This window comes from Salmo trutta, chromosome 12 (assembly GCF_901001165.1).
Source record: "Salmo trutta chromosome 12, fSalTru1.1, whole genome shotgun sequence".
Classification (NCBI taxonomy): Eukaryota; Metazoa; Chordata; class Actinopteri; order Salmoniformes; family Salmonidae; genus Salmo; species Salmo trutta.
This window is the reverse complement of record NC_042968.1, coordinates 61,402,643-61,429,517: the sequence shown is the minus strand read 5'-3', so window position 1 is coordinate 61,429,517 and position 26,875 is coordinate 61,402,643. Positions and strand designations below refer to the sequence as shown.

General features: G+C 42.4%; 1 protein-coding gene across 3 annotated transcripts in view; it reads right to left on the bottom strand.

Annotated features, from left to right (window-relative positions):
• LOC115203925 (homer protein homolog 1) overlaps positions 1-26,875 on the bottom strand; it is a 73,387-nt gene that overhangs the window by 10,965 nt on the left and 35,547 nt on the right. For 2 of the 3 annotated variants that reach the window (XM_029769020.1, XM_029769019.1), the window contains exons 2-4: positions 21,583-21,739; positions 17,362-17,493; positions 440-532 (exon numbers count right to left, since the gene is read on the bottom strand). In XM_029769020.1, the coding sequence (XP_029624880.1) occupies positions 440-532; positions 17,362-17,493; positions 21,583-21,739 (382 nt within the window). Of the gene's footprint in view, positions 1-439; positions 533-17,361; positions 17,494-18,787; positions 18,873-21,582; positions 21,740-26,875 lie in introns of those variants that run through there. The other variant, XM_029769021.1, reaches the window with a different exon arrangement.

Here is a 26,875-nt window from a genome sequence, read left to right as displayed (position 1 = left end):
ATTTTACCTTCTTTCTTACAGGTACTTTGGGAGGTACTTTGGGAAGTACTGGGAGCACATTCTTTTTTACTGCAGCGACCTGGGAAAGAGTTGCAGCGGAGAAGAGATGGGTTGAATGAACCAATTGAAAGCTGGGGGTGGTTAGGTGGCCAGGTTGGGAGTTTAGCCAGGAAACTGGAGTGAACACACTACTCTTGCCATGGGAGTGGTGACCACGGACACTCCCATTAGGAATCAGTTTAACGTCTCATCCAAGGGACTTTACGCTTTTGCAGGGTAGTGTTTCCAATCACTTCCTATGATACTTAAACCATTTGAGGTCCATTCACTCCCATTGTTTTCCGGTAAAAAACAAATTATATGTAAGGGAAGGGTTATCCTGGTCCAAAGACTCCATGAGGATGGGGTTAGGATTAGGGGTGTTTGTTGTTGGGATTACCTGAGATGGGGTGCTGGTGAGTTCCATCTTCTCCTGGGATTTCTCCTTGGCTAACCGAGCTGCCTCTTTAAACTCAGCGAACTTCTCTGCGAACTGTGAAAGAACCACAAAGACACAGACAAAACTGACTAGACCAGTCTGTGTGTTTGTGATGTGTGTGTCTGTACGCACAAGCGTGTTTGTGAGCTCAAGCTTGCGTATGTGTCTCCCTGTCCCAGTCTGTGATCCCCCACATGCTTCAAGATGTCCACCATAGAGAGAAATAGTAATGGCGTCTTTTTGTAGGCACTAACTCCGCCAAGGTTCGTTGGACAAAGCCTATGGGGAAATGAATGGCGTTTCCGTAGGATTTTCGGATAAACTCAGAAAATAAGGTCTGTGGTAAACACAGGCTTAGGAGATCTTATACGTTTTGTTCTATGAGATCATCTTCATCAGCGCAACTTTTTGTGAATTTTGAAGCATTTATGTAATGAAAACATAAGCACATAAAGGCTTCATAATTCATAAAGGTCATGTTAACTGACTGATATCGCACAGAACAAAACGTAGGAGATCTCCTAAGCCTGTGTTAACCTCAGAACTTTTTTGGGCGTTTATCCTAAAACCCTATTCTTTCCTTATTCATTTTCCCCATAGGAAGGCTGAACGAACCAAAGGTAACTCATTTCCTGGTTTTAGGACTAGACGCTGGCGAGCTTTATTGTCCCTGTATCCAAGCAAACAAAGGTAACCTGCCTAAATGACTAATCGCCCTGTAGCACTCACTTATGTCATCATGAAGTGCTTTGATCCCACCTGGACAAGAGGAATACCTTTGTGAGAATACGGTTCATCGACTACAGTTCAGCTTTCAACACCATAGTCTCCTCCAAGCTCATCGCTGAACTCCTCTCTCTGCAACTGGATCCTGGACTTCCTGACACGCAGACCCCAGGCAGTGAGCATAGGCAACAACAACCCCCCCCCCATGGTGACTTTCAACATGGGGGCCCTCAGGGGTGTGTGCTCAGCCCCCTCCTGTACTCCCTGTACACCCATGACTGCGTGGCCACGCATGACTCAAACACCATCATTAAGTTTGCCAACAACAGGCTCCAAGACAGCTTCTACCACCAGGCCATCAGAATGCAAAACAGCTAACCCTATCGGTCTCTCAGTCTGCACAGACCTGCACCTTAGTGACTATTTGCACCCTAGAGCCTATCTGCACTGACTCTCCACACATCCAACCCTTACACACAAGCACACACACACAGTTGCTCTAGTATATGAGTGGTAAGTTGAGCCAATTTTTACATTCAGCATCACTCCGTCAAGGAAAATATAGTAAGGATGTAACGGTTTCAAATGTTTAGGATATGACTGCGTCGGTCCCAAACCGATCCAAATGAAGCATGCGCCGATCAGAAAATTGATTCAAACGTTACAAATCGCAGATTCACTAACATGGTTTTGCTCATATTACTTTATCTCTACCTTCCAAAAAAATACCTCACCTTTTGTAACATCTTCAGTGTCAAACTAAGCATGTAACTGTGTTGACAGTCAATGATCAACAAGTCCTTTTGCCTGCCGAACAACCCTAGGGAATATCAGTAGCCTAGTCAAACAGCGCACTGTGCCCAGCTTCGCGCGATGTAGTCGGCCTGTTCCTGATCTTGCACATCTGCGCGGCACCTCAGCATTCAAATGCTAAAATATCTTGCGCAATATTAGGCTTCATTAGATGAGTGACAACCCATGTAATTTTCTAGGTTATTGTTATGTATGCACTGTTGAAAATGGTGTTTAACCGGAATAAAAGTGAGCTAACGGAGACAACTCTCATCTGGCTATACCTGCTGAACGGGGCTTACAATAGATTTTATTTTGATTGTTCAGGTTTACCATCAGTAATAGTTTTGCTTTAACTTCACTAGGGTAGGGGGCAGTATTCTGAATTCTGGATGAAACGCGTGCCCAAATTAAACTGCCTGGTACTCGGGCCCAGAAGGTAGGATATGCATATTATTAGTAGATGTGGATAGAAAATACTCTGATGTTTCTAAAACTGTTTGAATGATGTCTGTGAGTATAACAGAACTCATATGGCAGGCAAAAACCTGAGAAAAATCCAACCAGGAAGTGGGAAATCTGAGGCTTGTAGTTTTTTCAAGTGATTGCCTTTACAGTATACAGTGACTTAGGGTTCATTTTGCACTTCCTAAGGCTTCCACTAGATGTCAACAGTCTTTAGAACATTGTTTCAGGCTTGGCTGTCAAAGGTTAGTGATTCATTTTAGCTGTATTTCTGGTTTTTGTGACGCCTCTCCTTGCTTGGAAAATGGCTGTGTGGTTTTTCTTGTTTAGGCGCTGTCCTAACATAATCTAATGTTATGCTTTCGCCGTAAAGCCTTTTTGAAATCGGACAATGTGGTTGGATTAATGAGAAGTGTATCTTTAAAATGGGATATAATAGTTGTACGTTTGAGAAATTTGAATTATGAGATTTTTGTTGTTATGAATTTGCCGCCCTGCTATTTCACTGGCTGTTGAATAGTGTGTACCGCGGGACGCTAGCGTCCCACATGTCCCAGAGAGGTTAAACTTCTTATGGCTTGAATCCCGTTAGCGGGATCGATATGACGACAGCCAGTGAAAGTGCAGGGCGGCAAATTCAAAACAACAAAAATCTCATAATTAAAATTCCTCAAACATACAAGTATTATACACCATTTTAAAGCTTTACTTCTTGTTAATCTAGCCACTGTCTCTGATTTCAAAAAGGCTTTACGGCGAAAGCAAACCATATGATTATGTTAGGTCAGCGCCTACACACAAAAACACAGCCATTTTCCAGCCAAAGAGAGAAGTCACAAAAAGCAGAAATAGAGAGAAAATGAATCACTAACCTTTGATGATCTTCATCAGATGACACTCATATGACTTCATGTTACACAATACATTTATGTTTTGTTCGATAAAGTTCATATTTATATCCAAAAATCTCAGTTTACATTGGCGTGTTATGTTCAGTAATCTTTTGCCTCCAAAACATCCTGTGATTTTGCAGAGAGCCACCTCAATTTCCAGAAATACTCATCATAAATGTTCATGAAAATACAAGTGTTATACATGGAACTTTAGAAAAACTTCTCCTTAATGCAACCGCTGTGTCAGATTTCAAAAAAGCTTTACCGAAAAAGCAATAATCTGAGTACGGCGCTTAGACACAAAAACATGCCATACAATATATCCGCCATGTTGGAGTCAACAATAGTCAGAAATAGCATTATAAATATTCACTTACCTTTGATGATCTTCATCAGAATGCACTCCCAGGAATCCCAGGTCCACAATAAATGTTTGTTTTGTTCGATAAAGTCCATCCTTTATGTCCAAATACCTCCTTTTTGTTCACGCCTTCCGTTCACAAATCCAAATTCACGACGCGCAGGTCAGACGAAAACTCTAAAGTTTCTAGTACAGTTCGTAGAAACATGTCAAACGATGTATAGAATCAATCTTTAGGATGTTTTTATCGTAAATCCGCAATAAAGTTTCAACCGGAGAAATCCTTTGTCTTCAGAAATGCAATGGAACTGAACTACCTCTCACGTGAGCGCACATGCCTGAGCCTCATGTCCTGCTGGCAGTGTTCTGACTCCAGGAGCTCTTATTCATCCCCACTTTACAGTAGAAGCCTCAAACAAGGTTCTAAAGACTGTTGACATCTAGTGGAAGCCTTAGGAAGTGCAAAATGACCCCACAGACACTGTAGTTTGGATAGGGAATAATTTCAAAAACTACAAACCACTTCCTGTTTGGATTTTTTCCTCAGGTTTTTGCCTGCCATATGAGTTCTGTTATACTCACAGACATCATTCAAACAGTTTTAGAAACTTCAGAGTGTGTTCTATCCAAATCTACTAATAATATGCATATCTTAGTTTCTGGGAGTGAGTAGCAGGCAGTTTAATCTGAGCACGTCAGTCATCCAAGCTACTCAATACTGCCACCATCCATAATAAGTTAAAGAAAGGCCCCTGAACTCTCGTGTATTTTCTGCACTATGCAATGATATGGGCAGCGACCATGCAACGCTTTTACAACATACAGAAGTGCTCCCAGAATCTACCTGCCTAGAAGGAAGATTGCGGACTGAACGCAGGTATGCAGACCACCTCAAGATAAAAACGTAATATTAAATACTGGTAAATTAGACTAAATATGAGCACTACACAATCTGGTGGGTAATAACCTTCAATCTAAAAACAACACAAAACAAATCATAAGACTAGAGAAATTTTTCGAAAAATATTACAAAAACAAGCAACACCCAAACATGACGGAGAGTAAGACAGGGGAACCTATTTCAAAACGAAAACGTGACTCTTCTACAGACACAGACGTTTTGATCTTTTCACTACCCGGAATGGTAAAGGTCGAAACCGATCTGTTAAAAATCAATAAATGACAAACTGGGCATACTTGAACTAGTCAGTAAGGATATAAAAGAGTTGAAGGCAAGCCTCGAGACGAGTGACAAAAAAGCTGCGACATTGGAGAAAGACACAAACAAGCTAAAAGGGACAGTCAATAAGATTGAAACCGAAGTTAATGACCTTAAAAAGGAGAACATCGTTCTGAGAGAAGCCTTACTTGACATACAGACTAGAGAATCTGGTACTTACAGGTATCCAAGAGAAAGAAGAAGTTCCTGAATCTGTAGTTAAAGAGTTCCTCCTTACAGTGCTACAGATCCCAAGCAAAGCTATCGACAAAATCCAACTCGAACGTGTACACCGCTTCGGGCAGAGGTACGAACGCCCAATCGTTGCCAAATTTGCTTTCTTTAAAGATAAAATAATGGTTAAAAGCCTGGGTGAAAGACTTGCTGGCACGAAAATAGGCACGTATGACCAGTTCCCAAAGGAAATTGCAGAACGGCGCAAAGTTCTGCATCCAATCTTCAAGGATTCGATTGAAAGGGAAAAGCGTAGCTCTCGTAGTCGATGAACTGTATATTGATAACCAGTTGTTCAGACACACAAAGACTACTCCATGGCTATTCTAAAAATTACAAAGTTCTCATAGAGGAGGCAAATAATGACACACAATTCTAGCCCTGTTATGGATTGCAATAATACAACAAATACATAGATTGAAAAGCTATATCTTCAAATATGAGATATATTAAATGAGAACTTGTTCTCAACTTGCCTACCTGGTTAAATAAAAGGTGAAATAAAAAAGAAATAAATAAAAAATATAACTAATTGGAACACAAAAGCACTAATTCAACATGGTGGAGATAATAACATCAGACAGAAGGCACAGTATGTGGATATGTGTGGATGTATTGAGATGGATGGTGTGGTGTGTGTTTTTTGGTGTCTGGGAAAGTGTGGCATTGGGTGAGTGAGAAAGGAAATGGTTGCATATCCCAGAACTAATGTATTTCTGTGAGCAGGGGTTGTGAGAGAGCTTTCAATTTTGTGCAGATGAGGGATATACATTTTATAATGAATTATAAATCTTATTTATGTATTGTCCTATCATGGTGGAACAGCATTTTAAAATAAATTACACATCTAATGTATTTATTTATGGTCCTATATTGATGGAACACTCCACAACCCTACACCCTAGACTCCCACCTGAACGACCCAGAGATACTAAGAAGTCCCTATCTGTTTTATGGGCCTGCTGTATGCAGCCAAAATGTGCTCAGAGACCTTCTAGAGCAGCACAGCCCCCTGAAGTTTATGAGCCTGCCTGGCAGGGTTGGTCCTGCAAAGCCAGAGCCCCCTGATGGGAGAGCATAATATATTGGGAAATTCTCAAAGCTGCTAATGAGAAACTTGACGACCTTGTACCTAGCCGGTGGGGATTCCAGTGGGGTGCCCCCACCCAGGTAGTGGCAGTGCTGGCAACACTAGCTGCAGTAACCCATGGGGAGGGGGAGGTCACACTTGGACATTCAGAGAGGGGGCATATTATTGTGGTCATGGTGGCACAAAATCAAAAGTCTGACTGCATGGAGATGCTTGGGAATATGGTCACTACGGGGGACCGTGCTGTGGGTGTTTCAGGGTAAGGGGCTATATCTGACCTCCATCACCTAGGATGTGACAATGGTTAATCAAATCTCTCCATTTCTGCCCATTTTTTTTGCTCAGTTTTGCAGGCCTTCTCATACAGCTGCAACTGCTTATGCATTCGTAAATCAAGACCTTTCTTGAGTTGGGCTCTGGGATGGTGCAACTGTTGAGAATCTGAGTCTATGGTTGTTGTGGGGGAAAGGGGTTGAGTGTGTATGAGTGTGTGGGTATGTGTGTATCCCACAACTGTTGCGAGGGAGTAAAAGATGTTAGGGACAATATAGGATGAATCACAATAATTGTTTGCTAAAATAATAATTGCTTGCCATAATGTAATTTTGGTAATGGTGAGACTGGTGAGAGGTAATAATCATTTTCCTTAATCTACCTACAATACTACTAATATTAATGGCTAATTATGGAAAATAAAAAACAGGATTTAAAAAATATAAATATATTTTAATGGCTATACATAATACAAATCGAGGTGAGGGCGATGGAAATGCATTTGATCTGCTTCTGTTCTGTGGGTGGCACTGTGTGCTCTTTTCGAAGAGTGGGTCCCGGTCTCTCCACCGGGCATTGGGATGACAACCGAACTCGGGATGAGGAGTGGTTTTAGCAGGTGGAATAGTGAGGACCAATTGGAGGTTTACTTAGTAGCAATGCAAATATCATGGTACAGCTACATAGATACTCAATCATCATGTTACTTTTTAATGGTACGTTTACAAACATATATTATGATAAATAGAATTGAAACTTGTGTCTCATTATGGTAAGTGGTGAAATAAGTATAGCCAGTTACAATTGTAATGGCCTTGCAGATAATAAGAAAAGACGATCAGTATGTACCGGGCTAAAAGAGAAGGAATATAATATCTATTGTTTACAGGAAACCCATTCAACAATTTTAGATGAAGTTTTGTGGAAAAAGGACTGGATGGGAAAATATATATTTCTCCCATGGGCAAAGAAATTCAAAAGGGGTGATGATTTTAATTAACAGTAATTTTGAGCCAAATGTGTAAATTGTCCAAACAGATCATCAAGGTAGATGGATTATTTTAAATATGTTATTGGACAATAAACAGATATGGCTTATTAACCTATACGGTCCAAATAATGATGATCCAAGCTTCTTTGAAAATATATATAAGAATTTATCAACTCTACAAGCAAAACTAGACTCTATTATTATGGTGGGAGATTTTAAATACGGTTTTAGATATCTCTATGGACCGTAAAGGAAATCACACTACAAACCATCACCCTCAGGCACTTAAGGAAATCATGAATGTCATGGATATATTGGAATTAGTGGATATATGGAGGCTTAAATACCCTGACCAAGTTACATATACATGGCGGAGGCTTAATCAAGCTAGTCGTCTTGATTACTTTCTTATGTCATTCTCTCTGGTACCAAAAGTTTTTAAAAAAAGGGACAGAATGAGGTCAAATCCTCACATAATTGGCATATTTATTACACTTACAACATTTCCATGTGGGTAAGGATATTGTAAACGTAATCAAAGCCTACTGGATGATAACTTGTTTTTTAACTAGGACAGAATAATTTATAACTGACTTTTTCAGACATAACATAGGTACAGCAGATCCCCTTATTGTATGGGACACGTTTAAATGTGCCTTTAGAGGCCTTTCAATCCAGTACTCATCTATAAAACAAAAGCAATTTAGGTCAAAAGAGACCAGATTAACAAAGGAATTTGAAGGAATCACAGTACAGTTAGATAGCAAATAAAACTGTACCATAGAGGCACAGAATAAGTTAGAGGAAAAACAAAAAGAAATGGAGGAACTTATTCAAGAAAGATCCAGTGTAATTATTATAAAAATAAAGCGAACTGGATGGAATAAGGGGAAAAATGCACCAAATTCCCTTTCAATTTTCATCATAGAAATGCTACCAAAAAAACATGTATTGAAACTTGTTACAAATGATGGAGTCACGCATGATTCACAAAACCATATTTTGAAAGAGGAAGAAAAGTACTTAAAGAATGTTTTCATTTCAGTCGCCTCCATCTCCACTAACTGAAGCTAATTGTATGTATTTCTTTCCTATTAATAATGTAAAATTAACATCTGTTAAAATTACAAGGGCCTATTTATATAACGAATATGAATTCGGAGGGCAGAAATAATTAAATATTAAAGCATTAGACCTCTCACTAAAAGGCATCAGTCATACAAAAGTCATACTTAAATCCGAAATGGTTCTCTAGTAAGTTAGTAAGAATGTCTCACCCCATGTTCAATAATGGCCTTTTTTATTCAGATTACAACTGCTCACTTTCAGTTATCTGAAAATGAAATCTCAAAAATATCGTTATTTTTTTAAACAAGCCTTAGAAAGTTTAATCCACCTGAAAATACAGAACAAATAATACAACAAATATTGTGATTAAACTCAAATATACTAATTGATTAAAAAACATTTTTCGATTAAAAAAGGTATATTCTTTGTAAATAATATCATAAAAAGGACTGGTGGAGGTATGTCACACACAGAGCTTACACAGACATATGGAAATGTCTGCTCTACCAAAAATTACAACCAACTAATTGCAGCATTACCACAAAAATGGAAGAGACAAGCGGAAGGGGGAAACAGTTAGGAACTTGTCTGTCAGCCCTGCATTAAAGACCAAAAATGGTTAAAGAAAATTGTGATAAATAAAAATATACCAATTTCATTTAAGGACCAAAAAAATTGACCGCTGTGCCATATAAGTTGCAAAATAGTTGGGAAGAGATTTTTTTATGTACCCATTCCATGGCACATGGATTATGAATTGACATGCAAAACAACACTGGATTCAAAACTTAGAATTTTTCAATTTAAATGATTCTTCAAAATTCTTGCAACCAATAGAATGTTATATATATGGGGGATACAACCTTCCCAGCTCTGCAGATTTTGCTGTGAGGAGGCAGAGTCATTAGTTCATTTATTTTGGTACTGTCCATATGTAGCTCGTTTTTGGTCACAGGTCCAGGAATGGCTGAAGAATTGCAACATTTACCTAGAACTAATGCTGCAGATAGCAATACTGGGTGATTTGAAAAGTCATAGTCAATTGATCAATATTATAATAATTATTTTAGCAAAACTGTTTATCTTTAATTTACAACCTGTAGAAGCTATGAGAATAGAAACACTTGTAAAATATATGGCAAATAGAAATCCAAAATGGTTGGTGTTAAGAGATAGATGGGAGGGGTTGAATAGAGCTGAAGGGTGGGACTAATAACAACGAGATAACCAATGTAAAACATACAGGGTCTGTAAAATGTTTATAGGTTCAGAAATTTTGTAAAATAGCACAGTTACAAATAAAAATCAAACTGGATGGCCATCAGAAATAGAGGAAGGCCAGGACTAAAAACAAACAAAATGTAACTATTGTAAAATAGATTGTTTCTGTAAAATGTGTATAGTATGTATAAACTGAAGGTAGAAGCCAAAGTATTATTGTTTATTAGTTTACTCCAATTAGGGGAGGGGTGGTAGGGTTTGTGGGGAATAATAAAGGTGTATTCTAAAGAAAAGTATGTATGTATGTATGTATGTATGTATGTATGTATGTATGTATGTATGTATGTATGTATGTTTATGTATATGCACCACCGTTCAAAAGTTTGGGGTCACTTAGAAGTGTCCTTGTTTTTGAAAGAAAAGCACATTTTTGGTCCATTAAAATAATATAAAATTGATCAGAAATACAGTATATAGACAAGGTTAATGTTGTAAATGACTATTGTAGCTGGAAACGGCAGATTTTTTTAATGGAATATCTACATAGGTGTACAGAGTTCCATTACCAGCATTCATCACTCCTGTGTTCCAACGGCACGTTGTGTTACCTAATCCAAGTTTAATAATTTTAAAAGTCTAATTGATCATTAGAAAGCAATTATGTTAGCACAGCTGAAACCTGTTGTGCTATTATAGACGCAATAAAACTGTCCTTCTTTAGACTAGTTGAGTATCTGGGGCATCAGCATTTGTGGGTTCGATTGCAGGCTCAAAATGGCCAGAAACAAATAACTTTCTTCTGAAACTCGTCAGTCTATTCTTGTTCTGAGAAATTAAGGCTATTCCGTGCAAGAAATTGCCAAGAAACTGAATATCTCATACAACGCTGTGTGTGTGTGTATGTATATATATATATATATATATATATATATATATATTTCCAATCCCCCATACATTTTTGGGGTAAATATATTTTGGGGTAAATATATACACTGCTCAAAAAAATAAAGGGAACACTTAAACAACACAATGTAACTCCAAGTCAATCACACTTCTGTGAAATCAAACTGTCCACTTAGGAAGCAACACTGATTGACAATACATTTCACATGCTGTTGTGCAAATGGAATAGACAACAGGTGGAAATTATAGGCAATAAGCAAGACACCCCCAATAAAGGAGTGGTTCTGCAGGTGGAGACCACAGACCACTTCTCAGTTCCTATGCTTCCTGGCTGATGTTTTGGTCACTTTTGAATGCTGGCGGTGCTTTCACTCTAGTGGTAGCATGAGACGGAGTCTACAACCCACACAAGTGGCTCAGGTAGTGCAGCTCATCCAGGATGGCACATCAATGCGAGCTGTGGCAAGAAGGTTTGCTGTGTCTGTCAGCGTAGTGTCCAGAGCATGGAGGCGCTACCAGGAGACAGGCCAATACATCAGGAGACGTGGAGGAGGCCGTAGGAGGGCAACAACCCAGCAGCAGGACCGCTACCTCCGCCTTTGTGCAAGGAGGAGCAGGAGGAGCACTGCCAGAGCCCTGCAAAATGACCTCCAGCAGGCCACAAATGTGCATGTGTCTGCTCAAACGGTCAGAAACAGACTCCATGAGGGTGGTATGAGGGCCCGACGTCCACAGGTGGGGGTTGTGCTTACAGCCCAACACCGTGCAGGACGTTTGGCATTTGCCAGAGAACACTAAGATTGGCAAATTCGCCACTGGCGACCTGTGCTCTTCACAGATGAAAGCAGGTTCACACTGAGCACGTGACAGACGTGACAGAGTCTGGAGATGCCGTGGAGAACGTTCTGCTGCCTGCAACATCCTCCAGCATGACCGGTTTGGCGGTGGGTCAGTCATGGTGTGGGGTGGCATTTCTTTGGGGGGCCGCTCAGCCCTCCATGTGCTCGCCAGACGTAGCCTGACTGCCATTAGGTACTGAGATGAGATCCTCAGACCCCTTGTGAGACCATATGTTGGTGCGGTTGGCCCTGGGTTCCTCCTAATGCAAGACAATGCTAGACCTCATGTGGCTGGAGTGTGTCAGCAGTTCCTGCAAGAGGAAGGCATTGATGCTATGGACTGGCCCGTCTGTTCCCCAGACCTGAATCCAATTGAGCACATCTGGGACATCATGTCTTGCTTCATCCACCAACGCCACGTTGCACCACAGACTGTCCAGGAGTTAGCGGATGCTTTAGTCCAGGTCTGGGAGGAGATCCCTCAGGAGACCATCTGCCACCTCATCAAGAGCATGCCCAGGCGTTGTAGGGAGGTCATACAGGCACGTGGAGGCCACACAGAATACTGAGCCTCATTTTGACTTGTTTTAAGGACATTACATCAAAGTTGGATCAGCCTGTAGTGTGGTTTTCCACTTTAATTTTGAGTGTGACTCCAAATCCAGACCTCCATGGGTTGATAACTTGGATTTCCATTGATTATTTTTGTGTGATTTTGTTGTCAGCACATTCAACTATGTAAAGAAAAAAGTATTTAATAAGATTATTTCTTTCATTCAGATCTAGGATGTGTTGTTTAAGTGTTCCCTTTATTTTTTGGAGCAGTGTATATATTTACCCCAAAAATATATGGGGGATTGGAAATGATGCAGACAATTACATTGATGGAAGCAACAATCTATCTGCAATATTAAAGCTGATCCACCCTCTGAAAAAATAAAAAATAAAATACAGAAGTGCGCTGGTTATCAAGGGGAAAAGTATTGGCACGTTTTTTTTTTTAAATTGAGAGACGAGCTTAAACTTTTCTTTACTGACCATAATTTTCACTTGTCTGACCGCTTGCACGATGAAGAGTTTCTCACACGACTGGCCTATCTGGGTGATGTTTTTTCTCACCTAAATGATCTGAATCTAGGATTACAGGGACTCTCCGCAACTATATTCAATGTGCGGGACAAAATTGAGGCTATGATTATTAGTTGGCGCTCTTCTCGGTCTGCAGTAACAAGGACAACACACAGATCTTTCCTTCATTGTATAGCGAAGCACCTGAGTGAGTTGAGTGCACAATTACGCAGGTACTTTCCCGAAACGGATGACACAAACTGGATTTGTTATCCCTTTCATGCCCTGCCTCCAGTCCACTTACCGATATCTGAACAAGAGAGCCTCATCGAAATTGCAACAAGCAGCTCTGTGAAAATAGCCACTGCCAGATTTCTGGATTGGGCTGCGCTCAGAGAATCCTGCCTTGGCAAATCTCGCTGTTAAGACACTGATGCCCTTTGCAACCACGTACCTATATGAGAGTGGATTCTTGGCCCTCACTAACATGAAAACTAAATACAGGCACAGACTGTGGGTGGAAAATGATTTAAGACTGAGACTCTCTCCAATACAACCCAACATTGCAGAGTTATGCGCATCCTTTCAAGCACACCCTTCTCATTAACCTGTGGTGAGTTATTCACCATTTCCGATGAACAAATAAGGTTTTATATGTAAGATGGTTAAATAAAAGAGCAAAATTATTGATTATTATTATTATATTATTATTTGTGCCCTGGTCCTGTAAGAGCTCTTTGTCACTTCCCACCAGCCGGGTTGTGACAAAAACTCACACTTATTAAAACATAAGAATGAGTGTATCATACAGTGTGTGTGTGTGTGTGTGTCAAATCAAAGTTTATTTGTCACGTGCGCTGAATACAACAGGTGTAGACCTTACAGTGAAATGCTTACTTACAGGCTCTAACCAATAGTGCAAAAAAGGTATTAGGTGAACAATAGGTAGGTAAAGAAATAAAACAACAGTAAAAAGACAGGCTATATACAGTAGCGAGGCTACATACAGACACCGGTTAGTCAGGCTGATTGAGGTAGTATGTACATGTAGATATGGTTAAAGTGTGTGGCAGGCTTACAATGAAGGCAAAAAACAACATTTGAGAGTGCGCCGACCCTGGTGCTAGAGGGGGTACGCAGCTGGAGGTTGAATGTTTGAAGGGGTACGGGACTATAAAAAGGTTGGGAACCACTGCTGTAGCAGGATTGATACATGCTCCTCTGGCTCAGCGGCTCCAGAGACGTGCTCCAACCACCAACAGGCTGTCATATATGACATATATACATATAGACACAGCTTTGTAGAACCAAAACATACACAGCCTCTGCTAAACAAACTTGAAAACGAATCGTTTGGGGTGCTGCAGTTCGCAAAACAATATTGCACTTACCACCCTCACGGCAGTCAAGCAATGTATTCAGCCATGAGTCGCTCACAATCTAGTCCGGTTGAAGCCACAACTAGACCTAGTTTAAAATGTGTCAAGAGATAATTGTATTTGTATGCCTAGCAATCAAGAAATGTACATTGTTTAAAGCACACTTTTACAAGTCTTAGTCTCGAATGACCGCTCCAATAAGCCCCATATGGTGAACGACGTAAACAAGAGGCTTGTAGAATCATGACACTTTCAAGTTTTCATCTAATCGTTCGCCGGTAGAGGGTCTTGCATGCTCTGGGCATTACTGACACAACAGAGTGAAATTAGTCGAAAGATTTGTTCTTTTGTCTGAACGAGTCAAAGATTTGAGTCAGTAAAAAGAGATGGACTTCCCATCCCTAACCGCATGGCCAAAGTGGGAGGAAAAAAGAAGCTCACTAAAAAACATCCAAACAAGTCAAAACCATTAGATTTTGAGATGGGGGTGAAATCCAAAAATTTACATAGCTAATTTGTAAACAATAAATATTGATACATTACTAGCTCAAACACTTAATCTGCAAAAAATGGCAAGTTAATTAGTGGGTGATTTCAGCACCAAAGTGGGGGGACAAAAAACATAGGCTACATTAACCCCCCCCCCCCCTAATCTGATAGTGGTGGCATGGTAGATGCCTAGTCTCCCCTTTGGCTCAGATCAGGTGCCTAAATTGTATAAAGCATAGACATACATAATTTACGGTGGCGGGTATCAAGCGCATGAAGTGAGACGGTGGAAAGAGCGCGCTTGTTTCAAATGGAAAAGTGTCTCTGAAGCTTTTGATAAAGAAGAACATCAAGACGAAGCAGCCCGGTGTTTGTGATGCTCGTCGTTTGGTGAGATGCAGACAGGGTGGCGTGAGTGGTGGAACAGAAGAGTTGTTGTCTGCTCTTTTGAGTTTTGATTCATTGCCTGACGAAGTGATGTTAGGATATATAAGTTATCCTGTACGAGCTTTTGTGCCGAATATATTACATTGTTACAGGTGTCAAGCTTACGGGCATGTAGCAGCAGTGTGTATGAGGGAGGTTCCTAGGTGTGAGAAGTGTGCAGAAGCGCATGAGACAAAGGAATGTGTAGCATTGGGTAAAGTAGTGGTATGTGTTAATTGTAGGGGTGCCCATGGGGCTGGGGACCAGAAATGTCTGGTGCGAGAGTGGCAGGTTAAGGTTTCCAGGGTTTGAATAGTGCAGAAGTTGTCATATGCTGAGGTAGTGAAGAAAGTAGAGGAAGATGGGTCAAGGGGGAGGGATCCTGAGAGGAGTGGTGTGAGTAGTAGATCTGTACCAGTCCAGAGGGATAGGCCAACAAGTAATATACAGCGCCAGTCAAAAGTTTGTACACACCTACTCATTCCATGGTTTTTCTTTATTTTTACTATTTTCTACATTGTAAAATAATAGTGAAGACATCAAAACTATGAAATAACACATATGAAATCATGTAGTAATGCGTTTGAGCCAATCAGTTGTGTTGTGAGAAGGTAGGGGTGGTATACAGAAGATAGCCCTATTTGGTAAAAGACCAAGTCCAAATTATGGCAAGACCAGCTCAGAGAAAGAGAAACGACAGTCCATCATTACTTTAAGAAATGAAGGTCAGTCAAAGCCGAACATTTCAGTCGCAAAAACCATCAAGCGCTATGATGAAACTGGCTCTCATGAGGACTGCCACAGGAAAGGAAGACCCAAAGTTACCTCTGCTGCAGAGGATAAGTTCATTAGAGTTACCAGCCTCAGAAATTGCAGCCCAAATAAATGCTTCACATAGTTCAAGTAACAGACACATCTCAACATCAACTGTTCAGACGAGACTGCATGAATCAGGCCTTCATGGTTGAATTGCTGCAAAGAAACCCCTACTAAAGGACACCAATAATAAGAAGAGACTTGCTTGGGCCAAGAAACACGAGCAATGGACATTAGACCGGTGGAAATCTGTCCTTTGGTCTGATGAGTCCAAATTATATTTTTGGTTCCAGCTGCCGTGTCTTTGTGAGATGCAGAGTAAGTGAACGGATGATCTCTGCCTATATGGTTCCCACCGTGAAGCATGGAGGAGGTGGTGTGATGGTGTGGAGGTGCTATGCTGGTGACACTGTCAGTGATTAATTTAGAATTCAAGGCACACAACCAGCATGGCTACCACAGCATTCTGCAGCGATACGCCATCCCATCTGGTTTGCGCTTAGTAGGACTACCATTTGTTTTTCAACAGGACAATGATCCAACACACCTCCAGGCTGTGTAAGGGCTATTTGACCAAGAAGGAGAGTGATGGAGTGCTGCATCAGATGACTTGGCCTCCACAATCACCTGACCTCAACCCAAGTGAGATGGTTTGGGATGAGTTGGACCGCAGGGTGAAGGAAAAGCAGCCAACAAGTGCTCAGCATATGTGCGAACTCCTTCAAGACGGTTGGAAAAGCATTCCAGGTGAAGCTGTTTGAGAGAATGCCAAGAGTGTGCAAAGCTGTCATCAAGGCAAAAGTTGGCTACTTTGAATAATCTCAAATATAAAATATATTATGATTACTTTAACACCTTTTTGGGTTACTACATGATTCCATATGTGTTATTTCATAGTTTTGATGTCTTCACTTTTATTCTACAATGTAGAAAATAGTGAAAATAAAGAAAATCCTTGAATGAGTAGGTGTGTCCAAACTTTTGACTCGTACTGTATGTTTCAGTAAGATTGGAGTTTTAGTATTTATAGCAGAAAATTGAGGTTGTGGTGGCAGCTGCAAAGAGGTATTTGGGTGTGCAAGACTTGACATCAGAAGAGTTACAGGGTGTGTTAAGTGGTGGTGTCCCATTTTTGACCTGAGGTAGGACTAAATATAATTAAATAGTGGAGTAGGGTTCCAAATATCTCTAACGGTTGCCCCAGATAGATATAGAAAGGTTTAGGACCTAACTTGCTTACCACTTTTCCCAAGAGGTTTCTTCCTTCACAGACTCCATGAAATGACCTCTTCCTAAATATTTGGTCAAACGATTCATTTTGCGTATCGTTTCCTAGAAACAAGGATGGCTCAACTTACCCCACTATCCCCTATATTGTAATTACAGTACTTGACATAGTGAATGTGCTACCTATTCTGTATATCATATTGTGTACATATCAGGCTATTCATTTGCATAATACCTCTTCTATGACTTATTTTCGTATTTGAATTGACTATTATTGATATTGATTATTGCTTATTGTAATGCAATTCTGAGGGCGCTAGCACACAAGCATTTTGCCGCACCTTTTAGACCGGATGTAAACTGTGTGCACATGGCAAATCAAACGTGTGCTAGCTGTGAGTACCTTGAGCAGGTTGTTCTCTGAGGAGAAGCCTAGACCGTAGACGGTGTTGGCTCGGCTGTCGGCCCACTGGCCAAACTTCTGGGAGGTCTTGGTGAAGGTCATGTTGGGGGTGATGGTGCTGTTGATGATTGCCTGGGAAAGGAAGAAGAGTTCTATGAGTCACAAAAGCAATGCTGATCATTTTATGTAGAAGCCCATTTGTCTAAGATGAGTGGGCTTGTATCCTGGATGGTTGCCTACAGCAACAGTAACGACTGAATATAAATTAGCTATCTGTGTCAGATGGAAAGTCTGGCTGTCTGTCTCTGTGTGTGTGTGTGTGTGTGTGTGTGTGTGTCACATCCCCATTGAATGGGGAGAGGGGTGAGGGCGAGGGTGGGGTCAAGTTTACCGTTGAAGATGCTTCACTCCACTCCGCCTCACGCCTACAGATTTTAGATAGCTTCTTAGCTAGCTGTAAAAAGCTTTAGTGTTATGAGCCTTAGCCTATTTAGCTAGCTCGAATCAGCTAATCTGCCACTGCCACGATGGATATCAGAAATTGCCTTCGCCAAAGTATCCAAACAAACCCAAGGGAGGAGGGGACACCTGGCTACAGTGTCAGTGGTTTTTAAAACTTGCGACAGCATTGTGAAGTTGACATCGAATGCCCGTGTTCTTACAACACAGCAGTAAGACTCGAGGCTAAAGGACTTCTGAAGGCAGTGACGGAACCCTGGCTTTAAGTTTACAGCCACCATGGTGCACAGAATCCTCAGTCTTCTTGATCCTCCAAACAAATGACTCCAGGCAAAAGCAACAGATCTTTACACTGGAGTCAAAGTGGTCCGCAGTGCATTGGAGAGCATTGAGAAGCTGAGGTGACAGCGAGTTCCAAGCCATTTGGGCACAGTGCAGTGCCAAGTGGCACTGACTCACCACCAGCTCCAAGCAAATGACGACGTTATGTAAGTACAAATCTCCAGCAATGTGTGTTGGACAGTACAGTAGGCCAGCAGGACAGAGGAGAAGAGACTGAGTGTAAAAGACTGTTCTTCAGCTCGTTGGATACTGTCATTGGTGAAATGTCCGAATGATTCAGCAAAAGCAACAGCCAACTGATGGAGGGCTTGTGTGCCCTTGACCCAGAGAGCCATGACTTTCTAGATGTGAAAAAAGTGAAACCCCTGCTGGATCTAAGCAAAACTGATTTGGTGGAAGCTGAGTTTAGTGTCGCTTGCCAGTTTTTGCAGACTGAAATCGCTCACTCCTTTTCCAATGAGGAGAAATGGACCCCACTTGATATCCTGCAATGATTCTCTGGGCCACAGCTACATGCGAGAACTCACTTATCCACTTTGACAAATGTGTTCAGTCAGTACAGAAGAAGCATGTTACACCCGAGGAAAGCTCAACTAATCCAACTGGCATTTGAGGGGGATCTTACAAGAATATTGCAGGGAGAATGGAATCATCGATTACTCAGGAAGTTCCAGAGCTTCAATGAGGCTGCAACTCTTCTGAAAATGTAAGAGACAATCGAGACTGAACAAAAACATAAAAACGCAACATGCAACAAATTCAAAGATTTTACTGAGTTACAGTTCATACGGAGGACATAAATCAATTGAAATAAATTCATTAGGCCCTAATTTCACATGACTGGGAATACAGATATGCATCTGTTGGTAACAGATATCTTTAAAAAAGGTAGAGGCGTGGATCAGAACACCAGTCAGTATCTGGTGTGACCACCATTTGCCTCATGCAACGCAACACATATCCTTCTCATAGAGTTGACCTGGATGTTGATTGTAGCGTGTAGAATGTTGTCCCACTCCTCTTCAATGGCTGTGCGAAGTTGCTGGATATTGGCGGGAACTGGAACATGTTGTCGTAGACGTCAATCCAGAGCATCCCAAACATGCTAAATGGGTGACATGTCTGGTGAGTATGCAGGACATGGAAGAACTGGGACACTTTCAATTTCCAGGAATTGTGTACAGATTCTTGTGACATGGGGCCGTGCATTATCATGTTGAAACAAGAGGTGATGGCAGCGGATGAATGGCACGACAATGGGCCTCAGGATCTCGTCACGGTATCTCTATGCATTCAAACTGCCATCGATAAAATGCAATTGTGTTCATTGTCCGTAGCTTATGCCTGCCCATACCATAACTCTACTGCCACCATGGGGCACTCTGTTCACAACGTTGATATCAGCAGACCGCTCGCCCACACGACGCCACACACTCTGTCTATCTCACGAAACATGGGACAAACACTTTACATGTTGCGTTTATATTTTTGTTCTATGTAGCTGCTTGGTTTTTATAGAGATCTAGGTGGCATAGCCAGGGTACGGAATGGCAAAATGACTTCCTTAGCCAAATGACACCCCTGGGTATAGCTACATATCGGGTTGGTTCATCATAGAAATAGATACATTCTATGATGGTTTTCTTCTTAACATATTGTTTTTTGTGGTTGTAAATAGAACTTCACGTATTGGAAACGTGTTTTTGATTGGCTAGCGTTATTTGAAGCCAAACTGCTAGTGTTTTTGATTGGCTAGCGTTATTTGAAGCCAAACTGCTAGTGTTTTTGATTGGCTGGCGTTATTCGAAGCCAAACTGCTACTCAGTGTTTTTGATTGGCTGGCGTTATTTGAAGCCAAACTGCTAGTGTTTTTGATTGGCTAGCGTTATTTGAAGCCAAACTGCTAGTGTTTTTGATTGGCTGGCGTTATTCGAAGCCAAACTGCTACTCAGTGTTTTAGATTGGCTGGCGTTATTCGAAGCCAAACTGCTACTCAGTGTTTTAGATTGGCTAGCATTATTCAAAGCCAAACTGCTACTCAGTGTTTTTGATTGGCTAGCGTTATTCGAAGCCAAACTGCTACTCAGTGTTTTTGATTGGCTAGCATTATTCGAAGCCAAACTGCTACTCAGTGTTTTTGTTGGCGTGCATGAATATGTGGGCTACTACTTTCAGCATTTAGTTTGCATTATTTTGGTAAGGCAGCGGTGTGTACGGCTGCATTCACATAGGGTAATTCACCTATTCCAAACAGCCTATCCATCTTGTAGCCTATATTCATTACTAACGGCCTCGCTTTAATGTGTAGGGCGCTGTCCATCGTGCTGATACAGCGCAGCGGAGATAGGCTACAGATTTCGCGCCAACCTGTCACGTCAAAAAGCACTCAATGGTCTCAGAGTATCTGCATGTGAATGTTTTGTTTACTGCGGTATAGCATGATATAAGCAGAATTCGATATAATTCCAATGCAAGAAAGCCCATTTCAACTGCCCCTTTAGAACTGGGCCTGGCGCCAGGATAAAGCGACTGCTGTATGTACTTTCTATGGAAAGTTGTGTATGTGTGTGTGAAGTTCTGTGTTTGTCTATGCGTGTCTATGCGTGTTGATGTTAATGACGAGCGTGTCCTAGAGCGGCAGGCAGGTAGCCAGCGCCACAGTGCAGCCCACCCTCTCCCTGCTGTTTCAAGCTTAACACAGCACAGCGCAGTAACGGTAACCCCACAGTTGAGTTCACCCACTCGCTAGCTAGCTACAGTAGCTCCACAGCACCAAGGGTCACATACACAGCAGTGGAGAGAGAAGCAGAGGACTCTGTGTGTGTGTGTGTGTGTAGAGAGCATTACATAACCGTTGCGGTGCTGAAATAGTTCCTCCTCCCCTGCACCCCTCTGAAGACAAAAATAATCGTTGTTATGACGTACAGAACATAACAGGCCACAACGCCCCCACGCCATTACCAACCACGGGCTCTGCTGCTACTGCCGCTGCTACCGTTGGCCATGGAAACACACACACACACGCACTGGTGGGAAATGTAGGGTGTGTGTGTGTGTTGAGTGAGACTGCAGCTCAATTTCTGGTTCTGTCCGTGTCTCTGAGCGAGGGGACGATTAAATGTTTGTGAGGGGGAAGAGGGCGTACAGTACACAAGCACATGTTTCACGTAAATCAATCCATGATTGATTCTAACTGATCTATAGTTCTACCAGCCCAGAGCCTGAGGTGGCACCAGCCCAGCCAGCCTGGTGCCACCTCTAATTCGCTCCCCATAAAAATCACCTTTGCTGAGAGGGGAACCATGTGCAACCTCTAATATCTTCCCCTTCTTTTTACAAATCTTTAACACACACACACACACACACACACACACACACACACACACACACACACACACACACACACACACACACACACACCTTGGAGCCGTCGAGGCTGATGATGCGGTAGACGTTGCGCGTGCTGTCGTAGAAGTAGGAGACTGTGACGGCGTGTTTACTGGTGGGAACCCAGTTCTTCTTGGTGGTGGGGTCGATCTGGAAGACATGGGCCCTCGTACTGAAGATAGGTTGCTCTCTGCAGAGGAGAGGGAGAGAGAGAGAGAGAGTGTGAGAGAGAGAGAGAGAGAGAGAGAGTGGGAGAGTCTGCATATACACGAGAATTAAACTCACCACCCTGAAACAAAAGCGCTGGGAGTGTGTGAGGGCTGAGGTAGGAGTGTGGAGTGTGTGTGGTAGGTGAGAGACACACACACACAGCCTCCAGAGATCTCGACAAACATCCATTATTCACACTCTCCTGTGCAGCGCACTGCACTGGCCATGACTGGGAGGGGAACACACACATACACACAGACACACACACACTTCAGTTCCGGTATGGATGTGCAATCTCTTCAATCCAGATGGACCGCAATTAACATTAGCAAGGAGTTTTAATACCAGCAGGAGAAAGACAAACATTACCTAGCCACAGACAGAAATCATTTACTAGAAACGAATGGACGTTACGTTTAAGTTAATCAAATTGACTTGCTGGGTACATTAAAGGTACTAAAACAGGAGCAACAGGGATAAATGATGTTCCACTAGTCTATTCATTGCAGCTAATGTGTCTCTGCTAAGATTATAGAGAAGAGGGTCATTAAAGATGATGCATTCCCAGCACAGGGCCATTTAAAATGTTAAGGCTGCCTGATGAAAATGACTCAATGTTAAAGTGCCTCTTTTTACTTTGATATAATGTACAGGTAAGTAGCATTAATATTCAACCCATAGAAGCGGACTGGATTGTTGGTCTCCTTGTGGTACTTAGAGGATGAGAGAGAGAGAGAGAGAGAGAGAGAGAGAGAGAGAGACACGCAGAGGAAAGGCTGTGCAACCACCGCACAACAGCAGAACCTGAGACAGAGCTGCATTTCCTGACAAAATGTAAAAAATATAAAACAATTAGTTTCATTTCCCCAAATTTGAAACCCTTATTCAAGGTTTCAAAGACCTCTCTGATGAGGATGGGCTACCCGTCCTGTTGGGGGAGGACGCAGAGAGCTGTGGGTTGGCAGCGCACTACATTGCTGCCTGCCATAAGATGAGGGACAGTGTCTGACAGACCAACCAACCTGCACATGTCCTCTACTGTATGCTTATTGTTATTGTTCAATGTATGGTTATGTTGACCCTTGGTTATTGTTGTTACTGTTGTCCCATTGACAATTTTGATTCTTATTATTTTAATATTGTAAATATCCAAAGTAAGCTTTGGCAATCTGTACATTGTTACATCATGCCAATAAAGCGAATTGAATTGACAGAGACAGAGACAGAGACAGAGGGGAAACTGCTGAGTGAGAGGGAGAAAGAGTGAGTACTGGGTATATTCTATTATCTCTATGGTCCCCCTCTATGAGAGAGGGAGAGGGGGGTGAGAGACAGACAGACAGACAGACAGACAGACAGACAGACAGACAGAGAGACAGACAGACAGACAGACAGAGAGACAGACAGACAGACAGAGAGGGAGACCGAGATAGATAGACAGAGAGGGAGACCGAGATAGATAGAGACCGAGATAGATAGAGACTGAGGCAGTTAGAGACTGAGGCAGTTAGAGACTGAGACAGATAGAGACTGAGACAGTTAGAGACAGAGAGAGGGAGGGAGACAGCGACAAACAGAGAGAGAGACAGATAGAGACAGAGAGAGACAGAGAGAGACAGAGGTCATGAGCAGATGAACTCCCACATTTTTTAGCATGTTTAAAAAAAAATAGACAAGACAAACTTGGATTTTTTTGGCAGGGACATATACAGGATTCTACCGTAAACAACATAACCTTCACTCCAAATCAAAACTCCAAACCTACAACCTGATTTTGAACGGAATGACCTAGAATGACCTGGAATGCTTCCTACACCCAAGGATTATTATTCCCAAACTATACAGCAAATGCTCTGTCAAACAAACAGAAACCTGAAAACACCATCCAACCTGGAACTGAGTGAGTAATGCTTAGTCTGAAGCTATTTTTCACTTTCAAAAGCCAATAAGAAAAAAATACATTACAATGATATATTTTACTTTATAAGGACTGAATGCTAAGGCTACCAAGCTTGCTAGGACAAAGAGCTACAACTTCAATTAGCACTGATGTGTGAAACGAGAGGTGTCAAAGCCCTTGAGCCCAACAGTGGCAGGAGAGCCCCAACCAAATGGAGAGGTCTTAGAAGCACCCTCCTGCTGTTCAGAGGTCATTACAATACAGTACCCTCTGTATGGAAAGAATAATAAGACAAGAAAAGAGTATAAAATTAAGCTCCGTATGGAAAATCAAGAGACACTTTTGGCTAACTATTAGAATGGGAACATAAGCAACTGTATCTTCCATACAGACCATCCGCTGGCATGGCACAGTGCTATATTAACACACTACCCCTCTGTTAAGGGGGGGGGGGTGTTACCGATGGGTGGAAACTCAGGATACTAGACAACGAGGACTCTGAGTCAGCTAATATAAACCTCTATAAGTCTGGAACAGTATTGATACAGGGCAGCCACAAACTGTTTCAGCTGGACTTTCACCTAATCAAATAAATATTCCAGCAGGAGAAGCTCTCTCTTTCGAGAAAGATACCCCAACCCGAGCGGGTCAGACCAGACCTCTTCATTATATAACCCCACAGACGAGCAACCCCAAGACCTCTTCATTATATAACCCCACAGACGAGCAACCCAAGACCTCTTCATTATATAACCCCACAGACGAGCAACCCCAAGACCTCTTCATTATATAACCCCACAGACGAGCAACCCCAAGACCTCTTCATTATATAACCCCACAGACGAGCAACCCCAAGACCTCTTCATTATATAACCCCACAGACGAGCAACCCCAAGACCTCTTCATTATATAACCCCACAGACGAGCAACCCCAAGACCTCTTCATTATATAACCCCACAGACGAGCAACCCAAGACCACTTCATTATATAACCCCACAGACGAGCAACCCCAAGACCTCTTCATTATATAACCCCACAGACGAGCAACCCCAAGACCTCTTCATTATATAACCCCACAGACGAGCAACCCAAGACCTCTTCATTATATAACCCCACAGACGAGCAACCCCAAGACCTCTTCATTATATAACCCCACAGACGAGCAACCCAAGACCTCTTCATTATATAACCCCACAGACGAGCAACCCCAAGACCTCTTCATTATATAACCCCACAGACGAGCAACCCCAAGACCTCTTCATTATATAACCCCACAGACGAGCAACCCCAAGACCTCTTCATTATATAACCCCACAGACGAGCAACCCCAAGACCTCTTCATTATATAACCCCACAGACGAGCAACCCCAAGACCTCTTCATTATATAACCCCACAGACGAGCAACCCCAAGACCTCTTCATTATATAACCCCACAGACGAGCAACCCAAGACCTCTTCATTATATAACCCCACAGACGAGCAACCCCAAGACCTCTTCATTATATAACCCCACAGACGAGCAACCCCAAGACCTCTTCATTATATAACCCCACAGACGAGCAACCCCAAGACCTCTTCATTATATAACCCCACAGACGAGCAACCCCAAGACCTCTTCATTATATAACCCCACAGACGAGCAACCCCAAGACCTCTTCATTATATAACCCCACAGACGAGCAACCCAAGACCTCTTCATTATATAACCCCACAGACGAGCAACCCAAGACCTCTTCATTATATAACCCCACAGACGAGCAACCCCAAGACCTCTTCATTATATAACCCCACAGACGAGCAACCCAAGACCTCTTCATTATATAACCCCACAGACGAGCAACCCAAGACCTCTTCATTATATAACCCCACAGACGAGCAACCCAAGACCTCTTCATTATATAACCCCACAGACGAGCAACCCAAGACCTCTTCATTATATAACCCCACAGACGAGCAACCCCAAGACCTCTTCATTATATAACCCCACAGACGAGCAACCCCAAGACCTCTTCATTATATAACCCCACAGACGAGCAACCCAAGACCTCTTCATTATATAACCCCACAGACGAGCAACCCCAAGACCTCTTCATTATATAACCCCACAGACGAGCAACCCCAAGACCTCTTCATTATATAACCCCACAGACGAGCAACCCCAAGACCTCTTCATTATATAACCCCACAGACGAGCAACCCCAAGACCTCTTCATTATATAACCCCACAGACGAGCAACCCCAAGACCTCTTCATTATATAACCCCACAGACGAGCAACCCCAAGACCTCTTCATTATATAACCCCACAGACGAGCAACCCCAAGACCTCTTCATTATATAACCCCACAGACGAGCAACCCCAAGACCTCTTCATTATATAACCCCACAGACGAGCAACCCCAAGACCTCTTCATTATATAACCCCACAGACGAGCAACCCCAAGACCTCTTCATTATATAACCCCACAGACGAGCAACCCCAAGACCTCTTCATTATATAACCCCACAGACGAGCAACCCCAAGACCTCAACCCCAAGACCTCTTCATTATATAACCCCACAGACGAGCAACCCAAGACTTCTTCATTATATAACCCCACAGACGAGCAACCCCAAGCGGAAAGTCAACCTCCCAGCACAGAGTACTACTCCCTCATTGAAATGAAGGATAAATTCACCCAGCTGGAGGTAAGACAGGTGGAGCTGGAACAGCAGGTGATTACACTCCAGTCAGCACAGACCCAGACAACAGTCCAGCACAACAACACCCCCTTAACCAGACCTGGAGAGAGACATATCTGCACTCTGGACTGTGGTGAGACACCATCAACAGGAGAAAGAGCAGGAGAACAGAGCACTAGAGGAGAGGATCAGACTGCTGGAGGAGAGGGTGAGAGGGATGGCGTGTGACAGAGAACAACCCATTAGAGAGGTGGCCACCCACGCATAGAAGCCGGCAGAACAGCCCACCTCAGCTCCCGACAAAAGTCTCAACACCACAACATTCCGAACCCAGACCACGTCGACAACACAGCGGGACAGACAAATGAAGAACCCCAAGCCCAGGGGATCCCACCCCCTCTGAGCACCCCCCCTGTCAGCCCTCTTGACAAACCCCCCCACACCCACTGAGGACATACACAAGACACAGAATGTGCTCCTTATGGACTCAAACAAAAAATATATACAAGAGTGTCTAAACTCTGGTGTCCAAA